Source organism: Chiloscyllium plagiosum, chromosome 21, assembly GCF_004010195.1.
Source record: "Chiloscyllium plagiosum isolate BGI_BamShark_2017 chromosome 21, ASM401019v2, whole genome shotgun sequence".
NCBI classification, from domain to species: domain Eukaryota; kingdom Metazoa; phylum Chordata; class Chondrichthyes; order Orectolobiformes; family Hemiscylliidae; genus Chiloscyllium; species Chiloscyllium plagiosum.
In genome coordinates, this window is record NC_057730.1 from 17,595,775 (window position 1) to 17,619,232 (window position 23,458).

A 23,458-nucleotide genomic window follows, 5' to 3' on the forward strand; every position below is an offset into this window, starting at 1 on the left:
GTGGTGGAGGCTAGTACAATGACAACTGGATGGGCACGTGAATAAAGGGGTTAGAGGGATATGGGCCAAATGTTGGCAAATGGGATCAGAGTAATTTAGGATATCTGATTGGCTTGGACGAGTTGGACTGAAGGGTCTGTTTCAGTTCTGTAGAAGAGTCCTAACAGATTCGAAATATTCACTCTGTCGCCGTCTCTCTCTCTCTCTCTCTCTCTCCACAGATGCTGCCAGACCTGCTGAGTTTCTCCAACATTTCTTTTGTTTCAGATCTCCAGCCTCTGCAGATTCTTGCTTGAATTCAGTTGATTCTTAACTACTCTCCGGAAGGGCCTAGCAATCCATTCTGTTCAAGGGCATTTAGCAATGAGTGACAAATACTGGCCTTACCATCAATGCCCCCATCCCATGAAATAATACAGAACAAACCTTGCAACTTGAATGAACAACTACCACCATGGACAATAGTATTCTTTCATTTTCCAAGTGTTTCCTTTTGAATAAGTGACAGGACCAATCTGGCTTGTTTTAGAAGTAGCAATTGTTTTTCAAGATAAGTCATGTACAGGAAAATTGTGAAATGAGTAGGGAGCTCAACAAACCAGGTCACGGTTCACAACATTGCAACGGCAGTATTTTGCCTTTATCACAACATTGAAATTTGTACATTGGCTAATTGAGCAATTATTCTTAAGTAGTTCACGTAGGACATTGAAGAGTGTTGTTGGAGCAAGCGTAAAGCTCATAGGAATGGTATTCTAGATTTTGACATTATTGGTGACATGTGGCACTTTGTTGTCACTCATTTGTCACTCAAATATTGTTAGAAGACATAAGTTAATGATTTTGACGTGAAATATGTTTCAAATGTGTTTTAAATCAGGAATAAAAGCGTTAAATCATGAAGGCAGCTTCCACAGAGTTGCCTTGCACTCCCTTGAGTGTAGAAGTTCAAAGGATGATCTAATTGTGGTGTTTAAGATGATTAAAAGAGTTGATGGGATGGATAGAGAGAAGTTGTTTCCTCTGGTGGGTCAGTCCATAACTATAGAGCATAACCTGAGAGTATAAGCATGGCTTATGCCAGGAAGCACGTCCTCACACAAGATAGTGGAACTCTGGGGGTGGGGATCAATTGGGAATTGCAAAACTAAGATGGTTATTGATATTGTTAGACAAGGGTATTAAGGAATAATAACAAAGCAGGTGATTGGAGATGAGTTGCAGACCATCCATAATCGAATTGACTTTGAATCAGGCTGGAAGGGTTGAGTGATCTTTGCAGGTCGCTATGCCTGCATGGCACGTTTAGAATTTATTACAATTGCAGAATGGCACAGTCTGTCACTGTGAATCTGCTTTCTTGTGCCATCCCATCAATTGAGGAGAAAGTGAGGTCTGCAGATGCTGGAGATCAGAGCTGAAAATGTGTTGCTGGAGAAGCGCAGCAGGTCAGGCAGCATCCAGGGAACAGGAGAATCGACGTTTTGGCTTATGCCCGAAACATCGATTCTCCTGTTCCCTGGATGCTGCCTGACCTGCTGCGCTTCTCCATCCCATCAATTATTTGCTGCTATCCTCGTGTGCTTTGGACTTTGAATTAACTATTGTGTTGTGTTCCAACAGCACTGTGTTAAAACTGGTGGCTCCCATTTACTGGCCTCTCTGACAAACTAGCTGTACCAGTTGAATGTTTCCAATTTATTTTTTAAGGTCAAAAGCATAGGTGGCATATACTCCCCCTGGTAAGATTGGAACCTGGCTCTTGCAAGTGACTGTCAGTGAAATGCAATTCCCACATCAGCTCTCTTACTCTGCTGTTTATTTTTGCCTTTGGACCCGGTAATTCCCTTGCAATATTATTACCTGAGAGTTACACAGCCAGCTGCATTACAAAACAGAAATCTATCTTCTTTCGAAAAATCCAGGTTTTACACTTTTTAAAATTCTGCATATTTTGTTGTAATCATATATCTTAATCTAACAGAGATGAGTTCAATTAGTAACTGTAATTTGTAATCTGTTTTGAAGCAATCAGTTAACAGAATTGTGCACTCAGAGTAACTTGAATGTAGGAAAATGACCCAAGGCATTTTGTAGGAGTATAATCAGACATATATTGATATTCTATGGAGTTGTGAAGGCCAAGCACAATGAAATATACAGATCAACCATTCTCTGTCTAAACTGTAACATCTCAGTCCAGAGTCAGACAATGCAGGTTCTAAAGGTATATCTTTATTTCCAGTTTGGACAATGTGTTGCATTAACTAGAAATACCATAGCTCTCTTTCTGCTATTAGCTACATTTTCTCATTTCCCAGCCTCCTCTCACATGACTCCCGGCTTTAATAAGGCTGCTTTCCACCACATCTATTTTGCTTCAAGAATGAAGAACAAAGCTGTGGCTGGATGGGTGTAACTCTAGCTTCTGAGTCAGACTTTGTGGGTTCAAGTCGAATCCAGAATCAGCACACAACAATCGAGGATGACATTCCCAGAGCAGCACAGAAGGAATATTCCATTGTCAAGGGTGCTCTTTTTGGATTTGACACTAAACCAGGGCCCTCTGGTTAGCTCTCATACATGAATGTAAAAGATCATACAGAACTGTTTCAAAGGAAAACAGGAATGCTAGCCTATCCAGGAACTAGCTCTCAGCAAACATTACGAAGTAAATTACCTGATCATATTGTTGCTTGCTGTGCACAAATTGGCAGCCATATTTCCTGCATTACAGCATGACTATGATTCAAAGATAATTCATTGGCTGTTAAGGACTTTGGGACATCTTGTGGCCCCATAAAAAGGTGCTATATAAATACAAAACTTTCTGTATTTCGCTTCCAATTACTGTTAGTCAGTCAAGTTTAGCTTATAATAATGAAAATCCAATTCTGCTCCTTCTGGGATGGTCCCACTCAGCTGAAATGTGGATGAACTGAAGAAGATGGGAATTGTTGGTCAAACTCTCTAGTCTAGATCCTGGATTTTGAGATTGAGCTGTCCTATAATGAGGAAGCTTTTAAATAGTTTTCTGAATCCTCACAGGCTATTGTTGACTTCCTTGATGGTTCATTTGGTAAGTGCCTTGTTTGGTGTGGAACAAAAGCTTCTGAAGGAATGAATATTCCTGGGTTTTAATTCCTAATCTCTGGAGTGAGTTATCTGATTCTGTCAGCACGTGTCTGCTCAAGAGAGCTTTCCCATTGCTGATTGCTATCCAGCTATTATCACTGGACCATTTCTAACTGTGATTACTGGCTGATGATAACATCAGGCTCTGTTGCGATGCCTTGAAGCTTGAACTGCCTGGCTGCATTCACTTTCTAGGCTCATACTGTTGGAGGTGGGATCTTTCAGGTGACCCATTAAACCCATGCCCTGCTGCCATCATGATGTGCAAGATGCTTTGAGACTACTTCAAAGCAGGGAATCTCAGCTAATATTCTGGGAATCTCGGTTCAAATCCCATCATGGCAGGTGGTGAAATGTGAATTCAATAAAGAATCTGGAATGAAGGGTCTACTGATAACCATGAAACCATTGCTATTGTTGGAAAAACCCATCTGGTTCACGAATGTATTTTAGGATAGGAAATCTGTCATCCTTACCTGGTCTGGCCTTCATGTGACTCTAGACCCACAGCAATGTAGTTGATTCTTAGGCAATGAGGGATGGGCAATAAATGCTGGCCTAGCCAGGGACGCCCACATCCCATGATTGAGTTAAACAAAGGGCTCTCGCATCTCTCCATATCACTATATCACTCAATGTCACTAAGGAAATGATTTGTTGGTTATTCTAAAGTCATTTATAGGAGTTGCTGTGAGCATCTAAACTGTTGTATTCATTACACTGCAACAGGGATCATGCTTCAAAGAGTACTTAGTTGACTGAAAAATACTCTGGTACATCCTGAGGATGTGAAAGGTGCTATATAAATTATTTTCACATATTAATATAAGCCAGTTGGACAAAGGATCACTACAACAACTGGTATTTATACAAAGCATTTAATGTAATAAAACATTCCTAAGTGCTCTTCAGGAACACAAAACTAATTAAGAAACCAAGCTACGTAAGGAGATATTAGGTCATAAGTTATAACCACCAAATGTGGAGAGATTAAAATCAAAGATGCTCAAGAGTCCAGAATTAGATGAGTATAGATATCTCAGAGGTCATGGGGCTAAGAAAATTACAGAGTTATGGAAGGGCAAGGCTATGAAAACACTGAACGAGAATTTTAGAAGCAAGACTTTGCTTGAGCCTGGGACTGACAGTGAAAGCGTGGGCAGAGAGTGCTGTTTAAACCATACATCAAAGTGACACAGAACCTTCAAATCTATTAGAAACAAATGTATACATTTCAGGTGCAGGGGCTCCAAATGGCCTGTTCTTTGGAACTATCTGTCCTGAAAATCAAAGTCTATCAGTTCATACTCCAGAGAATGTGTATGCTCCACTGTGACCTTCTGTTTTTTATTTCAATGTGAAAAGTTGATTTAATCCCAGCAGATACCAGTTCCACTGTTACAGCATTCCAGCTCCACCTGGTAACACAGCCATTGCCCCTTCCATTTCCATTATCCAATTAGTCCCATTGCCCTGTTGTATCCCTACACCCACACAGATTTTTCCCTCGTGTGTACAGTATTACTTTTGAAAGTTGCTATTGATTCTGCTTCCACTATCCTTTCATTCCAGATTGTAATAACTTACAACATTTGTTTTTACTGATTTCCTTTTTCTGACAATTATATTACATTTAAACCCTTTAGTTACCGACCTTTCTGCTAATGGAAATAATTTCTCTCTATTTAGTCTGTCGAAAGTCCTCAACCTTTTGAGGACTGCTATTAAATAACCTCTTAACCTTCCATATTCTAATGACAACAATTCCAGCTCTTTTCATCTCTCAACACTGTTGAAATCCTATAACACCAGTGGTCAGCAAAGCATATGTGATCATGGTGTACATAAATAGAGGCATTAAATACAAAAGCAGGAAACTTAAGGTGAATATTTATAAAGTTCTGGTTAGACCATAGCTGCCAATTCTGGTCACCACACTTTTAGGAAGGATGTGAGGGACCATAAAAGGGATATTTACTAAAATATACCCAGGGTTTATAGATTTTTGTTAAGATAAAAAAGCTGTATTCTTTGTCTTGATGCCAGGAGATTAAGGTGTGCAAACATGACGGTTTTGGCTTGGACAGACAAAGAAAAGCTGTTCTCATTAATTGATGCGTCAAGGACTCAGGGACACAGATTTAGGGTATTGAGCAAGAGATGCAGAAGGCTGTGAAGAAAACCTTTCTTATCCAATAAGAGGCAATGACCTGAACTGACTGCCTAGGAGGGCGTTGGATGCAGAGACAATGAATAATTTATCAAGGAAATTGGATTGGCACTTGAGGGAAATGAACTTACAGGGCTCCAGGGATACAGTGTGGAATGCAATTGACTGCGCTGTGCTACAGAGAATGGCGTGGTCTTGAAGGGATGAAAGACAACCTTTCATGCCACAATAACTCGATAACTCATTCTGGTATAATTTTAGTTATAGAGTGATATAGCATGGAAATAGGCCTTTTGGCCCAACTGGTCCATGCTGATCATGGTGTCCATTCAGCTAGTTCTAATTGCTCGCATTTGGTTCACGTCCCTCTAAACCCTTTCTTTTCATGTACCTATCCAAATGTTTTTTAAATGTCGCTCTTGTATCTGCCTCAACCACTTTCTCTGGCAACCCATTTCCATATACACACTACTCTCTGCATGTAGAAGTTGCCCCCCAGGTCCTTCTTTAATCTTTCCCCTCTCGCCTTAAATCTATACCCTCCAGCTTTCAATTCCCAATTCCTGGGGGGAAAGGATGATATGCACTCATTCTATCTATTTTCTTCACAATATAAAGAAAACGAAAGACCTGCAGATGCTGTTCATCAGAAATAAAAACAGAAATTGCTGGAAATGCTCAGCAGGTCTGGTAGCATCTGTGGAGGGAAATCAGAGTTAACGTTTTGGGACCCTTTCTCCGAACTGATGGTAGCTCGGAGAATCTCTCCGCAAAATGGATCCTGAATTTCCAGTTCCTGCCACAGGAACACTCCACCCCGTCCCCTGGCCAACGCATTGTTAGACACTAATGGTCCCCATTCGTAGCTACTCATTCTCCATGGCTAACCATTACCTACTCTTCTGTTTGTACATCTGTTTGTCTCTCACTTTGGGCTCTATGTCCACCTATTGTATACTCCCCCAGCCCCCCCCTCCAACCCCCATCTCCCACCCTATCTTCCACATAAAAACAACATTTTCCTAGCTACCCTGAAGAAGGGTCCTTTGACCTGAAATATCAACTCTGATTTCTCTTCACAGATGCTGTCAGACCGGCTGACATTTTCTTCACAGTTGTTCTGAGGCCTTGACATTCTTACTGAAGTGTTGTACCCTGAATTGGATGCAATACTCTATAAGCTGAGATTTAAGCGGTGATTTATAAGAGTTTACTGATGGAAATGTAAATTGCTGTACTGTAAGGGAAAGATGGTGTCTGGTCTTCCTCTTCTTCTGTGAGATAGTAATAAAAGACTCATGAAGTTGTTCAGTGAGTTTTATCAACATGTGGCGAAAGTGAGGACTGCAGATGCTGGAGATCAGAGTCAAGATTAGAGTGGTGCTGGAAAAGCACAGCAGGTCAGGCAGCATCCGAGGAGCAGGAAAATCGACGTTTTGGGAAGGGTGGGTCCTGCAATCACCTGGCCCCTCACCCATCCTTCCCAAAGAGTGACTCAGGACAGACAAATAAACATCAGCACCACCCACATTCTGAAACTTTGTAACTTGCTAAAACGTAAACATGGCATGAGCTATTAAGAAAAAAGGATTGGAGAAGCTCACAGTACCTTTCACAGTTCCAACATGTAATATGGTTGGTACAGTAATCAAACACTTGTGACTGCCCCATGTATATTTAAAGCATGGTCATGCAAAGTAGAATGGAAAAATGATCAGATCATTTGCCTTTTGGATTGAGAGGTAAGTATTGATGTAGGAGGTTGAGAAGAAGCCTTTTGATGCCTTTCGCTGATTAGTGGGGCAGTGTGGGTTGGGATGTGGTCCCTGTTCAGTAGAGACCATCTGTTGAATAGTTGCATGCATACTTAGCATGTGCTGAGGCAACCAGCCTTGGTTATGATTTCACCACAGGAAGCTGGTCAGTTTGGGGAAGGCAATGCGGAGATGATGTTTCTTTTATACCAGACTCACTGTATTCAGGAGAATACAATAACTGTTAAGAAATGGGAACCTATCTAAACTGTACAGAAAGGCCCAAGTTGTTCTGTACTTCCAATTGAACAGCAAGTTGTAGTTATACAGCATCTTTAACACAGTAATGCCTAATGGTGGTTCACAGGACTGTTATGAAGAAAATAAAAATGATATTATGATTTGCAAGAGATGCAAAAATCAGAAGTTTGGTCAAAGAGATTGGTGTAAAGATGCAACATTGAGGACAGCGAAGTAAACAGACAGAAACGTTTGGGAGGGAGCCAATGACCTTGCAGCTGAAGGCAAACTGGTGATGGAACTTCGGAATGAGCAACAGGCCAGAATTAGAGAAGCTTGGAAATCATAGAGGGCCGTAGGACTAAAGGAAGTTTCAGTGATACTGAGAACTAAGGGCATGAAGGGATTTAAAAACAAGGATGAGAATTATAAACTTGTGGTATTGCCAGCCTAGGAGCCAATGTAGGTCAGTGAGTACAGCGGCAATGGAGAATTGGTGCAAATTAGGACAAAAGGAAGTGGAGATTTGCATCAATTTTGTGAAAGGTTACATAATGCATTGTGAATTAGGGGGCACTGAACAACCAGATCAATATTAATTGAGGAAATTTGTATACTCAATCTTTTGACAGTTTGCATAAGTAATGTGAAGAAATGACAGTCAGTAACATACAAATCAACATGAATGGAACATGTTAATTTAGAGTTGCCTGAACCAATGGCAGTCAGGATTTAACTTTAAAATCCTGATATACTCCATTATTATTATTTTTGTTAATATCCAGAAATGCTCTTACATAGAAATTAGTGTATTATTATCCTTTAACATATTATTAGTGTAATTTGATAGGACTTGAACGCAGATGATGCCTGCCTGATTGTTACTGATTTGACATTAATCTGGGAGACAGGTGAACATGTGGACAGTTTTGATAAAGCTTTGACAAAGTCCCAGAACAAGACAGCTCCGAGAAGGACAACTTGCCCCTTGCTTTCTGCTTGGCTGAGTTCTCCAATTAATTCAATTCTCTTGCTGCTTCCCCACAGCCTGGTCATTTTACCCACTTGTACGTTGTATTCAGTTCTCTTCTGAAAGTTAATATTGAATCAGTTTGCACCACCCTTTCAGCTAGTCTGCTGTCGATGACAACAATTCCTTGTGTAGGGAAATGTTTCTTCATGTTACCTCTGCTTGGTTTGCCACTCACCATAAATGTCAGTCTTCCGGTTACCCATCATTTTGCCACAACAAAAAAGTTTTTCTTTCTCTCTACCAGAACCATTCAGGATTTGAAGCCCTCCATTAAGTTCCCTCTGAACCTTTTCTGTTCTGCGGAAAATAAACTCAAAATCTCCACAACTGATAAAGATGTACTGCATGGAATCAGGCCCTTTGGTCCAACTCATCCATGCTGACCAGATATCCTGGATAAATCTAGTCCCATTTGCCAGCATTTAGTCCATATCCCCCTTAAACCCTTCCTATTTATATTAACTGAAGTCCCTTATCCCTGGAATCTTGAGTTAGAATTAATCTGTTGGAGTTGGGACAACTTCTGGTTTAGAAAGAAAGCTGCTGTATTTTACTTAAGATATTGCAGTTTATCATGTCAATTGGAAGCATTTGCATAGTGCTCTCAGCAGCCAGTACTTGTTAGAAATCATACTCAGTACACAGTCTCAGCAACCTCACTTTAAGATTGGTATATAATGATATTGCAGTGTCTGTTTGCATCTCTCCTCTGAGACATCAACATTATTTATTTGCTGGACAAGCCAGTCCAAAAAGCCTACTTAACTCCCATCCTCCACACTCCGGCACCTCTTACTCGAGATAATGATCTCTGACAAGGAATAATTTTCAATGAGAGATCTATAATCTTAGAATCGCAACCTCCAAGGTGCACTCACTTCCAATTTATCTCATTACAGCCAGGCTGACAAAGACAGATTACATTCAACTGCACTTCTCTATCCTGAGACACTGGAAGCAAACTCTAATTAGTTTGGGGGGAGGTACGGAATATGCAAGGACAAACAGGCATGTTACAGCAAGGGAGCAGTTATTGAAATAGAGATTTTCCTTACCTACGCTGGAGATCCGCTGGCTCAGTAGATCTCCCAGCAGAGCTTCAATGGCTGGATTATGGCGAGAATATAACTCATAGCGGTTTATCCCGATGTGAAATTTTAACCAGTTGGGGTACGAGTCTATGGGGGGATCGCCGGTCGCTGCAAGATCCTCCTCATCTTCATTCACCCTGAAAGAGAATGCATGGGGGAGGAGGGTCAAACCTACTGGCGGAGTTGTCACCGTACCACTGGGGGGGGGGGGGGGGGCGGAGGAGGGGCTCTGTTTGTGATACAGACAGCAAAAGAGGGAGGGAAGGAGAGAGGTGGGGAACGGTGGACACCAAGAGAGACAGAGAGTGTGAGAGAAAGATGGGTAAGAAATAAAAGGAGGAGCAAGAGAGGGAGATGGAGAAGGGGGAAAGGTGCGTCTAAGTTCGCTTCCATTTAGCCCCCACACTCAATCCCACCAAGTGAAGCTTCAGAATGAGCTGACACACAGACTGGGTAACTATAAAACCAGGAAACCCTGTTTCTGAGAACACTGACCCTTCTGTGTAAAGTTGGGACAATAGGGACAGAATGCTTCTTACATTTGGGAGCGAGAGTGACACAAACCCAATTTCCCTTTCCACCAAAGCCAGACCATGTCCCGATTTTCCTGCTCCTCGGACGCTGCCTGACCTGCTGTGCTTTTCCAGCACCACTCTGATCTTGACTCTGATCTCTAGCATCTGCAGTCCCCACTTTCGCCAGGTCCCAGAGTCTCCCTTGTCTTGACGATGTGACCGTATAAATAATACCCCAATAATCTGTCCAAAGAAAGCTATGACTTCAGAAAGGGCGACTGGAAAAGAGAGGATTGAGTGAAACAAAGTTCCTGGGGAGAGCGGGCAGTGTGAGTGACCCCACACATTAAGGAGGTCGCAATGGGAGGATTGAGAGAGAGAGAGAGCAGAGCTCAGTGAGAGGCGAGAAGGTAGAGAGTGGGACCCAGAGGGAGAGACGGACAGGGACCCGGGTCCTGCTGGAATAGGGGCAGAGGATGGTCAATGTAGCTGACAGAGCGAAACGGGTTTTGAGATGGGGGTGGCACGGTGCCTACATTGGTTAGCACCACTGCCTCATAGCACCAGGGACCTGGGTTCGATTCCAGCTTCAGGTGTCTGTGGGGAGTTTGCCCCGTGTCTGCGGGGGTTTCCGCCCACAGTCCAAAGGTGGGTGGGTTAGGTGAATTGCCCACAGTGTTCAGGCATGTGTAGGTTAGGGGTAAGTATAGGGTAGGGGGAAAGGGTCTGGGTGTGTTACTCTTCGGAAGATCGGTGTGGACTTGTTGGGCCGAATGGCCTGTTTCCACATTCTAGGGAATCTACTTAAACCACATCGAGTACGGGTTCACTCACAGAGAGGGGGGTAACCTACCGGAGATTGGTTTTGCGGAATCCGAGGGGTTTTTTTAACGTTAAAGGGGGAAAAGATGGCTAGGGAATGTGTTAATTCTGTGCTATTTAGTCGTCCGGAACATTAGTCCCTCTCCAGAGAGTTGGGGATGTGCGGGAGGTCTTTCTCAAAGACAGAACTCGATCCAGGCCAAAGGATGTTGTACATAGGCGCAGCTTGCACCAGGGAGCAGCTTCATGGTCAGGGTGCGAAATTCTCCGCGGCTTTGTCTCTATCTCGATCTCCCCTTCTTCCTTCTCTCTGTCTGTTTCTCTCCGTCTCTCGCTCAATTTCCCCACATCTTTCTGTCACGGTACATTCCCCCACTCTGTGTCTGTCTCTTCCCGTCCCTCTGTCGCTGCCTGTCTCCTTTATAGTGTTTTTTTGTCTTCCCTTTATAACTCGCTTGTCTCCTTCTCAGCCTGCCTTTCTCTCTCTGTTTGCCCCAGTTGCTGTCTCTCTTCGCCTTTCATTGTCTCGCTTTCTTTCTGTCTCCATCTCTCCACCGCTCTCTGCCTTTCTTTGTTTCTCTCTCTCTCTTTCTTCCGACTTCTCTGTCTGCCTGTCTCTAAATCTGTCTGTCTCTGTCTCTATCCCTGTCCCTCTGTCTCTATACATCTATCTCTCTCTACTTCTGTCTCTCCATCTCTCTCCACCTCTCTGTCTCTATATCTTTCTCCACCTCTGTCTCTATCCCTGTCTCTCTATCTTTCTCCACCTCTCTCTCTATCCCTGTCTCTCTATCTCTGTTTCTCTGTCTCTACCTGTCTACCTCGATGTTACTCTCTCTGCTTCTGCCTCTCTCTCTCTCTCTCTGAGTCTTTCCCTCCCTCGCTCCCTGTTTACAATTTCCTAGGCTCTTTCGGTCTGGGTTGTCTCCATTATCTGTCAGTCACTTCCTCTGCCTCTCTCTCTCTGTCTGCGCACTAGTGTCCTTGGGTGACCCTCGCTGCCTGTAGCTAAGTGTTCAGAAACTTGCCCGACTCCTCGTTCTGCACAGGCGGCTGTGGGATTCCCGGGGCTGGAGGAATCACGGAGCTCTGGGCAGCGTCGAGCCGGTGGGGGCTGGGGGGGAACAGGTCAGGCTGAGTGAGGCTGGACAGAGCGCTGTGTACGGGCGAGGGAAGGGTCCGAACCGGCTGCAGGATAGGGGGCGGTGGGGGAATGAGTCAAACTGACTTACCAGTCCCGGGGAACTTTAGGGTTAAACTTTATGTCTGTGTTGATGTTGAACAAGATTTCCCCTTGTGTCAGTGCTGGGATCGGGCGCTGGTACAGAGGATGTTTGAAGAGTGCAGTCAATTTGGAGAACTGGCTGGGGGCTCGGATTACAGCTTCCAGCACCCGCTCCGAGATCAGCCCCCTGACCGCTTGCAGACCGGTTTCTTCCGCCTTGACCATGGACTGTGAGCCGCTGCGGTTGGAGCCGGTGGCAGCCTGGTCGCTGCTGAAATCCTGCAGGATCCGGAGGGTGTGCTTGTTGGCAGTATCTGCCCCGCCACCCCCCCCTGGGGGAGCGGCCCCGGCCAGCGGTTTGCCCCAGGCTGGGAGCCCGGGCTGTAGCAGCGAGTCCCGGTGCTGACACGGGCAGCCCGCTACTCCTGGCCCTCCGGCGGGCAGCCCCGGCTCCGGTCTCCTCTCCAGCCTGGGCAGCAGGTCAATCAGAATGTGCATGGTGCAGGCGATCAGGAAGACCATAATGATGAGCACTCGGAATCTGCGGAGCAGCATCATTTTGGCTGGGACCGAAGCCGAGGGCGTGGGGAGAGGGGCTGGGAGGGATGGAGAGAGGCCAGTCCAAAGTCAGGCTCCCGAAACCCGAACCCGTGCACGGTTTAAAACGATTTCAATTCAGCTGCAGAGCGGCCCGTCTCATTTGGAAGGATCCGCATTGAGTTCGTCTCCATCGTTAGCCCCGGCGCTTCCCAGATGCGGAAAAGAAAATGTATCTGATTTGGCGCAGTGTGTTTGTTTTCCTGTTCGTCCTTAACCTTTCTTTGACTCCGAAAACCAGACACAACAGTCACCCCAAAGAAACATAAAACATGTTTGTTTTTCTTTCCCCCTCTAAAATGTAGTCGGCGGCAGCTCCTCGGCGATGGTCGAGTGTCCAAATGGAGCACATAAGACACACGAAATCCTCTCCCCACTCCACTGCCACCACCTCAGGAGCAATGTTGAGACTCCCCAATGCCCAGTTCCTCCTCCAAGACGAGACAGCTCCGCTCTGAGGCTCCTGTCTGCATTTGACAGCCCAGGGAGAGGTGTGGGGCTGTGAGATTGTTACAGGGTCAGAGTGAGTGAAGCCTTACAGCGTACAGCTCGCTCCTTCTCCGTCTCTCTCAGTGTGTCTGTGTATGTGTGTGTGTGCCTCCAATAACTATGAGCCTGCCAGATGTGCAAATATTTTATTCAGCCGCCCCCATGAAGGGCAGGAAAACGTCACATTTGGGCGGAGGGTTGATGCCAAACTCAAGTCCCCTCCTCCCCCAATCCCCGAGCTCAGGCCACTCTCATCTACCAGGGTGCCAATCAGAGGGAAAGGCTGGCTCTACATGAAACCCTCCCACTTCCCCACCCACCCACACATCCCCACCCACCCACTCCCCTTTCCAAAAGAAACAACAGGATTGCAAAGAAAATACAGTTTATGTGAAGAGATACAGCGATACGAGGAGATAAACGGAAGTAGATATAGAGAGGGAGAAAGCGAGGCACAGACTTGGGGAGGGGGGGACGAGACTGGGGGAGACACAGAGCGACAGTGACAGGGAGACAGCCGAGGGGAGGGGGCGAGAAAGAGGCGGACGCAGGGAACAAGCAGAAAGAGACTGGAGACGGAAAAGACAGACGCGTGAGAGAGAGAAAGAGAGACGGACGGAGGAAGGCAGAGGCAGACAGGGATGTACAGACAGAAACAGCGAGTCTTGCACAACTCCCTGTGGAATGTCTCCTCGCTCCTTCCAAACAGTCCCCATGCCCGAGCAAAGTCTGTGCGCCGGCGAGCCGCCGCCTTCCTTCTCCCTGTCAGAACAGATCGTCGGGAAATGACATGATTCTGTCACCTCTTTATTCAGATGAAACCAGGATCTTGTTAGCAAATGCAGCAGGACTGTACAATTCACAGTGAGCTACTTTGAGGCTGATGTAAAGATCAGGTTCATGTTTATAACTGCGATAACCTGGCCAATGTATAATGGGATAAGTCCCCACATTGAGCACATCAGATACTGTACAACTCCGAGTCATAGAGATGTACAGCACGGAAACAGACCATTCGGGCCAACTCGTCCATGCCGACCAGATATCCTAAATTAATGTAGTCCCATTGGTCAGCATTTGGCCCATATCATTGGCAACTCTCCCATTCATATACCACCTTGAAGGATCCGCACTGACGGGCTTCATCGTTTCGGCTTTAGGGTGTCAGACAATGTAAAACCCTGGGGAAGGGACAGAGCCTCTTTCTCAACCCCTCCCCTCGCCTGCCCCCCCCCCTCCCCCCACACTCCCGCTCTCTGCCTCCTTGTGTCGCTGTCTCTCTTTACACACTTCAATTGTCTGTAAGGAAGGGACCAGCCTTCAGTTTCTCTGTTTGTTCGAATCAGGCCCTCCTGGGTGACCGTCACAAATGGGAGCGGTAATAAAGGCAGGGAATGCTGGAAAATACTCTGCAGGTCAGACAGCATGTGTGGAGAGAGATCTCCGTGTTGTTTCCGGGGATTTGTCTGCTCCCTCCCCGTCTGCCTGTCAGAACCCATCCCTTCTCTCACCCTCTGACATTGCGAGAGAATATAAATTATACACTTGAACCACACAAGGTAGTCGCCCTAAGTGCGCCTCTTGTTACAATGAAAGAACATTGGTAGTTTACAAGGCAAAACAATATTGAAAGAAAAATGAAGGCTAAGGCACCCCTTCGGCTAATGGATTTATCATCTCCGCAATCTTAGCAGCAGTTCCAGCAACGATAGAGAATTTTTAATTACGTCCCAGTCCAAAAGAGCATTGCTCAGTGATCTCTCTCTGCTTCCGCACTCAGACAGCCCACACAGCAGAGGGAGTGGGAGCAGGGTTACATTGGGATGGTGATCACAAAGAGAACTCACTCTCGATCCTCCACCCCACAACATCCTAACTGCCCGAGAGACTCCCGCCAAGTATTAAAGGGAACCCGCCTCCAGATGAGAGCAGGATTTGACCAAAATCCCCCTCCACTTGTTTCATGCGATGTCACATTTTTTTTAAAAAAGCATCAAACCAATCAGCTTCTTAATTTTTGCATAGATTACTCTGAACCAACCAGTTTCTCTCAATTTCTGAACAAGCAGTCCCGATGAAGCGAACCAGATCTTGATATGTATTAACCCAATCAATGCACGTCCCCTTTTCTCGCCCCCAAGCGATAGCCCAGAGGAATCATTCACAGCAGGCAGAAACCTGAAGGGCGGAAAGGCCTCAATCTCTACTGTAAATCCTTCCCTGATCGTATACAGTATCAGTATTCCATAAAGAGAGCGGATCCTCTCCAACAAAGTCCACTTTATGTAAGCCCCTGCAAGAGGAAGGTTAGTGCAACAGTGATAGTGTCCCTATCTCTGGGCTGGAAGATCCGGGTGAGACTCTCTGCCACAAAGGCATCACAACGTGTTTGAACAAGCTGGTTAAACGTATCTGCAGGGGGAAGGTGATTATTTTGTTTCACAAGGACATATTTCGTTCATTCGGCGTCAGTGTCCGATAGCACGTGTCATTTGAATGGAATATCGTATCTCATTGTCCACACGGACAATAGATTTCCTTCTTATCTGCCCACCCTGACAACCAACCCGAAAACAATTTGCAAATTTGCAGGTCGCAGCCGTTAGTAGCTGATGCAGGCGGCAGTAAATCTCAGGTAATAATTAACCCCTTGGCCTGTGCCGTTAAATAATGTGGGGCTTCAAGAGTTCTCAGCTTCTGTTAAAACAACCCTTTCCGCAAGCACGCTTAAACGCGCAAGCTCTTTATTGTCTGAGCACCTCATTATTTGGATGGGAGGGTGGGGGAAGCGTGCCAATAATATCTTTTCACTGCCTTTATGGGTACTTGAATTTATATAGCACTTTATCAAGCCTTTCTTAGAATGGACTGTTTGGAAGTTCAGTAACCATCGTTATGTATGCGATTTTGACAGCGTATTTATTAGCGCACTCTGGGTGAATGCTTGATAGTCCAAAACCTAATCAGTTTAACATTGCAACAGTCTTGAAAGGGGGAGGCCATTCAGCCGTAGAGCCCCATTTTACCCTTAAAACAAAACATATGCTATAGTCGACAGTGAAGACTGTTACCTAAGACGATACAGAACTGGCTCAAATGCAGAAGACAGGGTGGTGGTTGAGAGTTGTTTTTAAGGACTGAGGCCTGTGACCAGTGGAGTGCCACAAGGATCAGTGCTGGGTCCACTACTTTTCATCATTTATATAAATGATTTGGACATGAGCATAAGACGTACAGTTAGTAAGTTTGCTGATGACACCAAAATTGGAGGTGTAGTGGACAGTGAAGAGGGTTACCTCAGATTACAATGGGATCCTGATCAGATGGGCAAATGGGCTAAGAAGTGGCAGATGGAGTTTAATTTAGATAAATGTGAGGTGGCGCATTTTGGGAAAGCAAATCTTAGCAGGACTTATACACTTAATGGTAAGGGCCTGGGGAGTTTTGCTGAACAAAGAGATCTTGGAGTGTAAGTTCATAGCTCCATGAAAGTGGAGTCGCAGGTAGTTAGGATAGTGAAGAAGGCATTTAGTATGCTTTCCCTTATTGGTCAGAGTATTGAGTGCAGGAGTTGGGAGGTCATGTTGCGGCTGTACAGGACATTGGTTAGGCCACTGATGGAATATTGGGTGCAATTCTGGTCTCCGCCTATTGGAAAGATGTTGTGAAACTTGAAAGGGTTCAGAAAAGATTTACAAGGATGCTGCCAGGGTTGGAGGGTTTGAGCTATAGGGAGAGGCTGAACAGGCTGGGGCTGTTTTCCCTGGAGCGTCGGAGGCTGAGGGGTGACCTTATAGAGGTTTATAAAATCATGAGGGTCATGGATAGGATAAATAGATAAAGTCTTTTCCTTGGGATATCTGGTCGGCATGGATGAGTTGGACCGAAGGGTCTGTTTCCGTGCTATACATCTCTGACTCTATGAAAGAGATCTTGATCAATTGGGCCAATGGGCTGACAAGTTGCAGATGGAGTTTAATTAAAAAATATATTGCATCTTGGTAAAACAAACAAGGGCAGGACTTAAACAGTTAATGGTAGGGCCCCGGGTAGTGTTGTCCAAGAGAGACACCTAGGGTTCAGAGACATAGTTCTTTGAAATTTGCATCACAGGTAGCCAGGATAGTTAAGAAAACGTTTTGCATGCTTGCCTTCATTGCTCAGACCATTGAGTGTAGGAGTTGGATGTTATTTTGATGTTGTCCAGAGCATTGGTGAGGCCACTTTTGGAGTACTGTGTACAGTTCTGGGTGGCCTGCTATAGGAAGGATAATGCTAAATTGCAGAGGGTTCAGAAAAAGGTTACGAGGATTTTGCCGGGACTGGAGGGTTTGGGTTGTAAGGAGAGGCTGGAACATTTTTCGCTGGAGTGGAGGAGGTTCAGGTGTGATTTATAAAGATTGATAAAATCATGAGGGGCATCAGTAAGGTGAATAGCAAAGGTCTTTTTCTGAGGGGTGGGGAATCCAAAACTAGAGGGCATAGGTTCAAAGTGAGAAGAGTCAAAATTTAAAGGGGACCTGAGGGGCAACTCTTTCACACAGAGGGTGGTTCATGTGTGGAATGAACTGCCAGAGGAAGTTGTGGATACAGGTACAGTTTAAAAGACATTTGGACAGGTAGATGAAGAGTAAAGGTTTAGAGGGATATGGGGCAAATGCTGGCAAATGGGACTAATGTGGTTTGGGAAACTTGATTGGCATGGACCAGTTGGACTGCTGTATGCTATATTAATTCATGACTGATTCTTACTTTTAATTCCTTTTCCCACCCTACCACTCCGTATTGATTTATAGCTGAAAATGTGTTGCTGGAAAAGCGCAGCAGGTCAGGCAGCATCCAGGGAACAGGAGAATCGACGTTTCGGGCTTAAGCCCTTCTTCAGGGCCCTACACATTTTCTGCTCTGATCTCCAGCATCTGCAGCCCTCACTTTCTCCTCCGTATTGATTTATACCATTGTCTAACAAAAAAAGAGTCAATTTACAATTTTTCAATGGACTTCCAGGCTTTCAGAGGGGAGAGTTCCAGATTTCCACCACCTTGTGTATGATAAAGTGCTTCCTGACATCACCTCTGAATTGTCCAGCTTTAATTTTAAAATTATACACCTTGTTCTAGGCTCCACTCCCCACAGAAGTAAGTGTTCATCTCTGCCTGCTTTATCTTAAACACCTCAGTTTAGTTCATCAGTCCTTGATCTTCTGTGATCAGGGGGATACATGTCACATTTCTGCAAACTGTCCACATCATTTAAACCCTTCAGGCCCAGTATTATTCTAGTGAATCTACACTGCTAAAACCAACATATTATTCCTGAGGTATGGTGCCTTGGCCAGGATACATCCATTTTGTTGTCATCCCTCTCTTTCTGTGCAGCTACAACATTTACCAGCACAGCATGAGTCTGTCAAATTATGAAAGATGTTGTGGTTAAAATGCTTTGGGGGTGTGTGGAGGATGTGACAATAACTTGAACTGTTTATTTTCCGATGAGTTATATTGCCCAATCACAGGTTAGTTTCAGCCTTTTAAAAGTGGCTGTTGCTGAGTAACTTGGAAAGATGTATGCGCATGAACAGGATGACACATGAAACCCTGACATGGATTCCCAGTTTGTATCCTGCAGTCACAGCCCAATACTGGAAGCCAATACAGTCCATGTCAGGTCATGCCAGCCAGTCAAACTGCTCAGATTTATTAGCTTGCTATTTGTAAAAAATTGGTAACTATTTTGCACCAATACATCATTATGTAGCAGTAAAACTATTCAAAACACCGAATCAAATTCAAAATCATGTTTCTAAAAGATCTTAAAACAGATGGTGTTTTTGCTCTGTGATAACATAACAATCAGAAGTTGTTACGTTGCTATGTTAGTACGATATCAAAGACAAAGGTATATGTCACTCGTATCTAGTTCCAGATGCTGTGCTGTATGACATGTCGTGGTATACTGTTCAGTTTTGTGATTCCATGGAAGCATATAGAATGGAAACAGACCCTTTGGTTCAATTCATCCACACCGATCAGACATCCCAATCTGACCTAGTCCCATTTGCCAGCATTTGTCCCATATCCTCTAAACCCTTCCTATTCATTTACACGTCCAGATACCTTTTAACTTGTAATTGTACCTGCTTCCACCACTTCCTCTGGCAGCTCATTTCATTCCAGTGACAGTAAATTCCAAATCTGCTACATCTAACCGCAGAAGGGTCATTGGTTACAGACACACAGGAATGTTACGGAGGAACATCATGGGTATGTGGACTGTGAGATATATCTTCCATCCTTCACTGTCACTGAGTCCAATACATGGAACTCCCTACCTAACAGCAGTTCATCCGTATTGATTACAGCAGTTCAAGAAAGTGATCCACCAATATCATCTGGAAGGTGAATAGGAGTAGGCAATAAATGCTAGCTTTGACTGAGAAATCTACATTTCATGAATTAATAAAGAATATGTAATATATTGGCATCCTGTTGGGTACAGGGGCACATCATGTGTTGGTACACTGCTAGGTGCTGTGTAATAGATAGTCTGTTAAAATATTATAGATGCAAAAGTATGTGCCTTAAGACCATAAGAAAAGGAGCAGAAATAGACCATTCAGTCCATCAAATCTGCTCTGCCATTCAGTGAGATCATTGCTGATCTGATTATCCTCAATGTCACTTTTCCCATAGCCCTTCACTCCCTTACTCATTAAGAATTTGGCTGCCTTACTCTTCAACATTCTAAATCACCCAGCCTCTACAGTTCTCTGCAATAAAGAATTCCCCAGACACACTCACATCTGAGGGAAGAAGTTGCTCTTCATCTCTGCCTTAAATAGGCAACTCTGTATTTGATGCCTCATTATCACTTGACTTATCTTCTGTCCTATAACATAGATATTGTTATAGGGTCTATAACTACCAGTGTCTTCACCCTTTCTCATTTCTTGCCCCCATATGGATTCGACATCTTCTGATCCAAGATCATCTCTTGCTATCATACTTACTCCATTCCTATCTGACCAGCCTTTCTTTCCTGCCTGTCCTTTTGTACTGTGAAATACCTTTGAATATTTAATTCCCAGTTTTGATCTCCTTAGGAAACCGAATAGTCTATTATGGTTTATAGTGAGGGGAATTGAATGCAAGAATAGGAAGGTTATGCTTCAGTTTTACATAGCATTGGTGAGATTGCTTCTGGAATAATATGCTATTTAGTTTATTCTGAATACTACACACATTTAAGTAAAGAACTTTAATCGTGGCTCTTTTAAAACCTTTTCCTTTTGTGACTCTATTTGCTTTTTTTAAATGTTTCTACACGGTGTCCCTTTCTGTCCCACTCTTGAGTATTATTACCTAAATGGCTTCCTTTAATGTTGCTGTATCTTTTTGCCTTGTAAACCTGGAACTCTATCTCCATTTAATTAAAAACCCTCTCTACAGCTGTCATTAATCAATTCACTGAGACACTGGTCCCTGCAAGATTTAACTGAAGTCCATCTCACTGGAACAGATCTCCTCCACCCCAGTCATTTTTTAAATGTATTTCCAGATATAGTTGTGGCAATGCCATCATTTCAAAGAGGTTATTTTGTCCTGGGTTTTTTTTGAAGAGAGGTTGTAGAAGCAGAGATACCGAGCTGGCTACTGGAAATGGCTTAGCTTGGGAGGTTTTTATGCTTTTTAAAACAGTTGTAACAATGGAAGGGGAGTAGCCAGTTCTCACAGACCCCAGGCTCTCTAGCTTTTATAGCTGTAGCAATCAGAAGCTGTTTAGGGTTCCTGAAGAGTGGGAAGCTTCTACTAGCTGCTACTTATTCTGAAATCTATCTTGATGTTGTTTCCTCCTGGATTGGAGAACAGCATGTAAGAATCTGTGTCTGAATTTACCTTTTTGGCAAGGGGCGTGTTTATGGGATGTTACTATATTGGAACAATTAATTAGTATGCGTACTGTATCTATTATTCGGTTAAGTTTTCCAATTATTAAGTTATTCTAAATCCCTCTTTCTTTTATTTCTATTCTAGCTATATATTTAAATAAATTTTGTTCTGCTTAAAGTCAAGTAGTTTGACCAGTCATATCACATCTGCCTTTAAAATAAGAAAAGGTTAGGGTCTAGGTTACCTTCTTAAAGTATTTTGAGTGGGGTTTAGTCTGGTCCATAACATAGGACACATGTTAGGACACTGCACATCTTCAAGTGCAAAGCACAAGTAACCATACAAACAACAGACTTCATGGTGCTACTGACAGCAAAACTGAAACATTTACTGGCATTCCTTCTGTGAAACAGACAGCAGTTTCTGGACTGTACACATGCACTTACGCAGAAGTCTAAACGTTGCTGACAGTGACCCTACTCTTCTCCATCAGATATACAGTTGAAGTCCTCACATTTTGCAATCAGAAAGAAATGGCTAGATTAATGAGAACTTTCCCTTTGATGCTGTTAGTCTAATAGTAAATACTGTTGAAAAATGTGCACATTACTGAATGAGGCTTTTTTCTAGCAGGGTGCTAAGTTCATAACCATTACTGAAAAATATCTTTGGCCTTCGAGATCTTGTGCTATTTTAAGAACTTATGAGAAAACAGTTATCATATTTTGAAAATATTTTTCTAAAGTTTGTTGACATTTTTACCTTAAATTCATTTGCATTCTTTAATCATGAATTGGAGTTTCTGCAGACTGTAATTAAAACTTAATAAGAACTGGATTTTGGTTTCTGATTCGCTGTCCATGTGAATGTGATTGGCTTTGTACACAAATTAACCACATCACTAACCCTGGGTATTTGAGGATCCCATTGACTTTGTGCCAGATTTAAACTAATGTTGGGAAAGATGAAATTCAGGTTATAGAAATACACTCAATCTTTACGGGCAACTTCCTTTGAGGTTGGTGGTACACTGATTATTTCACTGGTGTGAAAGTTGGCCCAATCCTTCCAGATGCCAATAATAACTCTCCTTTGTAAAGCAACACATTGGCTGTGAGGTGCTTTGTGATGTTCTGAGAATGTGAAAGGTGCTATGCCATTACAAAAAAAATTGTCTTGTGATATCATTGAGGTTAACACTTATGTCCGAAGGTATATGTGAATGACAGTATATGTCTCAGAGGTAGAACATTTGCTAATAATGCTTACCAGCAATTGAAGTTAACCTAAATGGTTGTGCCATAGTAATTTAAGTTTGCGTTCCCTCCTGGGCACTAATGACGTGCTTCTTGAGTTGACCCCACTTTGCTGCACTGCCTTTTGCATCCTCCCTCTGTCTATTGTAGAGACTATGCTGTTGTGGCAGGAAAGCACTCCAATTAGTGACTGTTCAGTTTGACAACCAGCATTCTTGTAGGTGCCTTCCAAATCGATTGTTCCAGTTATTGATTGCTCCTAATGCATCCATTTTCATTAAGCTGCTTAGAGTTGAAATTGCAATAAGATCATTTTACTCCTTTCCTCTCAGTGGCCTGTGTTAACTATATACAGCCATACTTGAAGTTCCAGGCTCCACATCCAGGTGCTATTTTGGGGCAACCCTTTCAAAATACCACTGGTGAAGCTGCATGGATATTGAAGATGGAATTTGCCTGGAAGCATCCAGCCGAGCAGTGGTTTCATCAGTAGAAGGTAAATTGTTAAAGGAAACATGAAACGTGCAAGAAGTCCTTTCAAGAAGTAACTTAATTTTACTGACTAGAATTAGAATTAGAATTGGAATTAATTTTATTGTCACATGTACCCAAATGAGTACAGTGAAAAGTTAGCAGGTTGCTACTTAGGGCAGCCATCTTAGGACAAAGGTACCCAGGTGCAGATTCTTAATTATAAATTCTTAGGGAGAAAAAAAATGAGTAAAATAAAGAAATGAAAAGTCCAGCATTACAGATCCTGAGAATAAATTAGAAAAATAACAAAATAAAGAGCTTGGAATAACTGTCCTTCCAACCCAGTTCATGCTGGAACCTAGTGTCTAGTCCGCACTGGTGTCCACCGTGGGCTGGCACATTACCTCACTAGGTCCGTGCTGAGGCCGAGAGTCTGACTCCATGCTGAGGCTGACAGTCCGAGTCCACACTGAGGCTGGAGTTCAGGACATCGCCGAGAAAGAAGGAAAACAACACAAAAGAGAAATAAAGACAGAAAAGGAAGGAAATGGATGGAGTGAATGAGTGCTGGCTGAGGAGCTCTACCGCCATCTTGGAAGGAGATCAAAAGAAGCACTTTTGATAACATCAGAATGTCTCACAATGCTTTTGTGGTCAATTAAATACTTCTTGAATTAAGTCACTAACATAACATAGGAAACAGGGAAAAGATTTGCATACAGCAAGCTCAAACAGCAAACAGATAATTTGCCAGAGAGTCTGTTTTGT

General features: G+C 43.7%; 1 protein-coding gene across 2 annotated transcripts in view; it reads right to left on the bottom strand.

The window, feature by feature from the left end:
• LOC122560579 (extracellular serine/threonine protein kinase FAM20C-like) overlaps positions 1-13,216 on the bottom strand; it is a 95,263-nt gene extending 82,047 nt beyond the window's left edge. Inside the window, exons 1-2 of one of the 2 annotated variants that reach the window (XM_043711354.1) lie at positions 11,993-13,216; positions 9,388-9,560 (exon numbers count right to left, since the gene is read on the bottom strand). In XM_043711354.1, coding sequence (XP_043567289.1) covers positions 9,388-9,560; positions 11,993-12,543 — 724 coding nt within the window. In that variant the 5' untranslated portion in view covers positions 12,544-13,216. The remainder of the gene's footprint in view (positions 1-9,387; positions 9,561-11,992) is intronic. The other variant, XM_043711352.1, reaches the window with a different exon arrangement.
• Between the last annotated feature and the right edge of the window lie 10,242 nt (positions 13,217-23,458).